This window comes from Eumetopias jubatus, unplaced genomic scaffold (assembly GCF_037043125.1).
Source record: "Eumetopias jubatus isolate StellerSeaLion01/CBP00866 unplaced genomic scaffold, mEumJub1_p1.0 scaffold_14, whole genome shotgun sequence".
Taxonomy (NCBI): Eukaryota; Metazoa; Chordata; class Mammalia; order Carnivora; family Otariidae; genus Eumetopias; species Eumetopias jubatus.
The window spans coordinates 101,488,139-101,494,905 of NW_028274820.1; the positions used below are offsets into that span (position 1 = coordinate 101,488,139).

The 6,767-nt window shown below is 40.9% G+C and overlaps 1 protein-coding gene across 1 annotated transcript; it reads left to right on the plus strand.

Moving 5' to 3' along the window:
- The first annotated feature begins 4,819 nt into the window (after positions 1 to 4,819).
- On the plus strand, positions 4,820 to 5,334 carry LOC114211594 (cilia- and flagella-associated protein 276-like). The gene is made up of 2 exons (XM_028106189.1): positions 4,820 to 4,898; positions 5,015 to 5,334. Exons 1-2 carry the CDS (start codon positions 4,820 to 4,822, stop codon positions 5,332 to 5,334), a joined length of 399 nt encoding a protein of 132 aa, XP_027961990.1.
- Positions 5,335 to 6,767: the final 1,433 nt, after the last annotated feature.

The window sequence follows — 6,767 nt, forward strand, 5'->3', positions numbered from 1 at the left end:
TTAATATCAATCCTACTCAAACTCTTCCAAAAAATAGAATGAGAAGGAACACTATCTAACTCATTCTATGAGGTCAGCATTACTCTGATACCAAAGCCAAACAAAGATACCACAAGGAAATAAAACTATCAACTAATATCAATTATGAATATAGACCCAAAAATCCTCAACAAAATAATGGCAAACTAAATCCAACAGCCTATCAAAAAGATTACATCCATGGCCAAGAGGCATTTGTCTCAGGAATGCAAGGGTGGTTCAACACAAGAAAATGAGTCAATGTAATAAACTACATTCATAGAACAAAGAGGAACAATCCACACAATCATTTCAATAGATGCAAAAAAATAAATAAATAAAAGCATTTGACAAAAGGTGACACTCTTTCATGATAAAAACACTCAGCAAACTAGGACTAGTACTTCTTTAACATGATAAAAGGACATTTATGAAAAATCCACAACTAACATCGTGAATCAATGGTGAAAAATGAAAGCTTTACTCTTTACTCTTAACTCTTCAGATCAAGAACAAGACAAGGATGCCCATTTTCACTACTGTTTCTCAACACTACTAAAAGTCTTAGTTAAAGCAATTAGTCAAGAAAATTTCCATGTGGGGCGCCTGGGTGGCTCAGTTGGTTAAGCATCTGCCTTTGGCTCAGGTCATGATCCCAGAATCCTGGGATGGAGCCCCGCATCGGGCTCCCTGCTCCGCGGGGAGCCTGCTTCTCCCTCTCCCACTCCCCCTGCTTGTGTTCCCTCTCTCGCTGTGTCTCTCTCTGTCAAATAAATAAATAAAAATCTTTAAAAAAGAAAGAAAGAAAGAGAGAGAGAGAGAGGAAAGAAAGAAAGAAAGAAAGAAAGAAAGAAAGAAAGAAAGAAAGAAAGAAAGAAAGAAAGAAAGAAAGAAAAAGAAAGAAAGAAAGAAAGAAAGAAAGAAAGAAAGAAAGAAAGAAAGAAAGAAAGAGAGAGAGAAAGAAAGAAAGAAAGAAAGAAAGAAAGAAAGAAAGAAAGAAAGAAAGAAAGAAAGAAAGAAAGAAAGAAAGAAAGAAAGAAAGAAAGAAAGAAGAAAGAAAGAAAAAGAAAATTTCCATGTCTTGGCTATTGTGAATAAAAGATATGTTTTCTCCAAATAAGGCAGAGGACAGAGGCATAAGATTCCACACAGTTCATTACAACCACAGCCCAGTTCTGTTGCCCTAAGTTGATCCTCACATTTTTCCATCATATTATAAGATGGGTCCATAGTTTTTACTAATTGAGGGGTGAATTCTAAAGTGGATAACTTTATTCTTATTTCCGTCCTTCTGAGAGTTTAGAAGATACCTCACTGTTAGCCCTATGTACCTCTGATATCCATAGTTCAAGAATTCAAGATGAAAGATGGAAGGTGTTAATGTCACCAGCATGGTGAATAGTTGGCTTTATTAGGGAGGCCCGATTCCCAGTCAGGACCCACAGAAAGTGGGCTTTATATTTTTTGCCTTGGGTTGTAACTCTGAGTTCCTTGGTTTCTCAATTGCAAGGGATAAATCACTTTACAAGGGAATATCTAAACATTGGTCAACTTTGAGGGGGCCTGTTTGTTTGTTTTAAGTAAAAAAATGAACTTTTGATTTTAGATTTACACAATTTTTGAGAAGATAATATAGAGAGTTTCCAAATACCCTGTACCCAGTTTCCTCTATTATTAGCATCTTACGTTAGCAGGGTACATTGGTCACAATTAGTAAACCAATGTTGGTACTTTATTATTACTTTTTAAAGATCTTATTTATTTATTTGACACACAGAGAGAGAGAGCGAGAGAAGGAACACAAGCAGGGGGAGTGGGAGAGGGAGAAGCAGGCTTCCCGCAGAGCAGGGAGCCCGATGCGGGGCTCGATCCCAGGACCCTGGGATCCTGACCTGAGCCGAGGGCAGACGCTTTAACGACTGAGCCACCCAGGCGCCCCGGTACTTTATTATTAATTAAGGTCCATACTTTATTCAGATTTCCTGTTTTCCCCTAACATCCCTTTTCTGTCCCAGGATCCCACCTAGGAATACCACATTACGTTTAGAAGTCAAATCTTCTTAGGCTTCTCTTGGCCATAATAGTTTCTTTGGGTTTTTATGTTTTTGATGACTTTGACAGCTCTGAGGATTGCTGATCAGGTATTTTGTAGAACGTCCCTTTGTTTTGATTCCTTTGATGTTTTCCTCGCGATTAGTACCATCAGTACCATTCCCGTCGTATTGTATCAAGGTTACCTACTAGCAATATGACTCATCACTGTGGACTTAACCTTGATCACTTGGTTGAGGATTTGCCAGTTTTCTCCCCTGGGAAATTACTCCTTTTGCTCTCCCTTCCCATACTGTCCTCTTTGGTGGAAAGTTGAGCGGGCCAGTGTCTCAATGGTATGAACATTTTAATCTTTGCATTCCTCTGTTGGCCTGACTTCTCTTGATCAGAACAACACCCACGTCAGTGCACGCACACACACCCTTCCTGAGTTACCACAGACACCTTTTCCAGAGTGCTTTTCCCTTCCTTATGCATAGCTTGCTCTCAATACAGTGAGTCTGCACTGTACTTTGAATAAATATTCTCATGAAGCAAGCATTGGGCACGTGGGTGTCACGAGGCAGCAGGAGACAGTTTCTGTGACCCGCGGTGAAGAGGCTGTGAGTGGCGGAGAAGGCTTGTTTGTTTGTTTAATGTTGTCGGTGGTGACACGTGGGGCAGCTAATCACCGCATCACTCATCGACAGCATAATTAGTCGTCCCTGTTAAAACATCAGTGCCTGCTAGCAAGTATCATTAAGTTTAAATTGGATCCCTGGGCAATGTTCTAATTACAATATTTGAATTTTTAAAACAAACTCATAGGAAGATTAATTGCCTACTGTAATTAGTGATTTCCTCCTATTGGACAGAAATATGCAATGTATTTTTTCTTACAATGTATTTTTGAAGTAAGTGATGATTTCATCCTTGCAGCACTAGGGTGGACTTATGTGTATGATTCACTAATTACATCTCACTTCTTATTAGAATATATTCATTCTAAATATTATATTTAATATATAACATATAATATGTATTATGTTACATATAATATCTCGCATATGCATATTATGTTTGTTTATTTATAAATATATGTTTGAATGTTTATATATTTATAGATAAATATAATATGGAGAATAATACAGAATGTAATAGTCCATGTTACATCATATATATTCTATATTCTATTGTATGTTATATTATATATAATCGATTATTAAATTCTATATTCTTATTAGAATATATATGCATGTTTATAAAATATCATCATGGTTGAAAATTTGACAGTGGGGAATGGCAAGATGCCATTTCTTTTTTTTTTTTTTAAGATTTTATTTATTTATTTGAGAGAGAGAGAGAGTCCAAGTGGAGGGGAGGGGAGAGGCAGAGGCAGAGGGAGAAGCAGTTTCCCTGGTCAGCAGGGAGGCAGATGCTTAACCAGCTGAGCCATTCAGGTGACCCGGGAAGTCATGTTTTAATTAAAATAGAAAATGTACTCCTCAGTATTGACCCTATGCTTTTTTAGGCTCCCATGGAGCAGACATGGACACGCTGGCCCTGGCAAACAGGGAAAGCTGGTTGAGAAAGTCAACCTTCATCCCCTACCCACAGAGGCCTTGCCCACTGCCGCTGTGTTTGGCCAGCCAGGCTGTGCACTGCACAACTCCAGAGAGCATCATTCATTCAGAGCATCATTCATTCAGAGGCTATAGTCTGGCCGTCCTGAGATGCTCCTAGAGTTGTACCATGTGGCTCTGGGGCTCCCATGAATTATGTATGTGGCAGAGAGGTTTTCTGAACACTTACCTCATTTTTCTCTTTCTTTTTTTTAATCCAATATGCTCCTAGGATATTACTATTTAATGACTTACCCCTCTTGTATCTAATCCATTTGGATCTACCATCAACGCCTGGGAAGGGCAGTCTGGCCATTTACCATCATTGGATCCTTTGCTCTATGTCACTCAACAAATAGGTACCAGCACTCCAGTCTATGCCTCTCAGTGGGCTTTCCTTCTCTTGTTTTGAAGGGCAGGCATGGAGAATCCTTTCTTAGTTGCAATCCCATGACTCACAGGGGTACACAGTCTATCAAGATCTGCTGAAACAGAGAACCACTTAAAGTCATATTGGAAACTTGCATGTAGATATTCATGGCAACGTTAGTCATAATATTCAAACTCACATGTCCATCCACTGATGAATGCATAAACAAAATGTAGTATATCCATTCAGAAAAATGTTATCCTGCCACAAACAGGAATGGTTTCCTGACACCTGCTACAACATGGCAGAACCTTGAAAACATGATGCTAAGTGAAAAAAGTCAGACATGAAAGGTCACATGTTGTATGATTCCATGTATCCAAATGTTCAGAACAGGGAAATCTAAAAAAAATTTTTTTCAAAGATTTTATTTATTTGTCAGAGAGAGAGAGAGCACAAGCAGGGGGAGTGGCAGGCAGAGGGAGAAGCAGGTTCCCCACTAAGCAAGGAGCCTATGCGGGACTCAATCCCAGGACCTAATCCCAGGACGCTGGGATCATGACTTGAGCTGAAGGCAGATGCTTAACTGACTGAGCCACCCAGCCATCCCCAGAACAGGCAAATCTAGCAGACAATAGATTAGTGGTTGCCAGGGGTGGAGGTAGGAGGTTGGGGAGTGACTGCTCATGGATATGGGGTTTCTTTTCAGGGTAATGAAACTGTTCTAAAATTAGGTAGTGGTGGTACTCACACCAGTAGCTCACTCTGCATTTTTACCATGCCTTTCACCCAACACACTTTCCAGCACCCTACGTTGGATAACGATGATACCTTCTGGGAAAACTCTGGGCTTCCAAGAAACTGCCATATAAGAACGCAGTTCACCTTGCTCAGCAACAGGAACCCTGGAGTCGGCTCAGCTCAACTCCCACAATCACCTCCATGAGGCGAGATGTTTATTTTTTTGATCCTGAGATACCAAAGGATGACCTGGATTTCTGCTTAGCAGCCTGGTACAACCACCACACAGGGACATTCAAGAACAAAAGTGAGATACTCTTACACCAGGAGACCATCCAGGAGACCCACAGAATCATCAAGATCCAATTCCCTGGAGAACTTTTACCCCCTCCTCCACCACCTTCCATCACTTCCCGAGCTAACATCAGACACTGGATCAACCTGAAGAAGGAGTCTATCCACAGCATTCAGGGATCCATTGTGTCCCCTCACACCGCGGCCACCGATGGAGGCTATTCCCGAAAGAATGATGGTGGCTTCTTCTCTACCTAATGTTGACAGGTCCCTGGACTAATTAATCATAGTGGAACATCCTGAGGCCCACCTCCATTAAATAGAGTTGTGCTGGAAAAAAATAAAATAAGGGGCACCTGGGTGGCTCAGTCGTTAAACGCCTGCCTTCGGCTCAGGTCATGATCTCAGGGTCCTGGGATCGAGCCCCGCATCGAGCCCCGTATCGGGCTCCCTGCTCGGCAGGAAGCCTGCTTCTCCCTCTCCCCCTCCCCCTGCTTGTGTTCCTGCTCTCGCTGTGTCTCTTTCTGTCAAATAAATAAGTAAAATCTTTAAAAAATAAATAAATAAAAAATAAAATAAAATTAGGTAGTGGTGACGGTTGCACAACTCTGTGAATATACTGAAAACCACTGAATTGTACACTTTTATTTAAAAGGATGGATTTTATGGTGTATATATCAATAAAGCTGTAGAAAAGTTTAAAAATCATATCAGAATCACAGAACTTTAGAGATGAGTTTAGGGGTCTCTAGACACCTTCCTCCTTTTACATATGAGAAAAATAAGGTTCTAAGCAGTTGCTTGATTGTCCACCATCACAATAGTCTGTTAATTGCACCACTGTGATTCACTTGTTAGGGAGAAGGTGTTTTAGTGAGAGTACAAATCACATGTATGGGGCTGTTGCTGTACCCAAGAGACAGTACTCTCGGCAAATTACATTTCCCAATGCAAAGTGCAGTTTTGGTATATTCCTGAACTTCTATTACACTGAAGGCAGTTGTTTACGCCCACCTCCCAGGGAGTTAGCATATTAAGTTGTTAGAATGTTTAAAGCCTGGTTGGCCAGCCTGGGTGGCTCAGTTGGTCAAGCATCCAACACTTGATCTTAGCTCAGGTCTTGATCTCATAGTTATGAGTTCAAGCCCCGTGCTGGGCCCCACACTGGCCATGGAGCCAATCTTAAAAAAAAAAAGAAAAGAATACCTGGTCACCTGTCTCCCTTCTGATCTTCTCTCCAGTGACAGGCCCATCTCTCCTAATACCTTTAGCTCACGCACTTAAAAAGAATAAACAATCAGAAACACAGAACTGTATTAATTAAACAATACAATGAACACTTTAAAGGATACTTTCATCCCACCTCTAGGCCAATAAGGACAGAATTACAGAAAAAGGAATGGAAGAAAGAGAAACAAGGACGTAAGGAAGAACTCCAGAGATGAGGACAAAGACCAGGGTCTCCTCTGCTCTATATCTAGGTACAATAGCTCTGAATCCTGAGATTTACTGAGACAATTCTCCCCCAGATGAAATGGCCCCTACTTTGTTAACCTTGGAGGCAACATTCCCTAAGGCCTCCTGAGTTCTAAAATTCCCTTCATCCAGGATCTTAAGAGTGGAAGGAAGGAGCAGACCAACACTTCTGGTAAGAACACTTGCTATGGGTCAGATAGAACCTGGAGGCTCCC

Excerpts from the sequence above, each read along its gene's own strand:
- LOC114211594 (XM_028106189.1), top strand. The coding sequence starts at position 4,820 with ATGCCTTTCACCCAACACACTTTCCAGCACCCTACGTTGGATAACGAT. Across the intron at positions 4,899-5,014 it reads GGAAAACTCTGGGCTTCCAA|AGATACCAAAGGATGACCTG; the intron begins GAAACTGCCATA and ends TTTTTGATCCTG.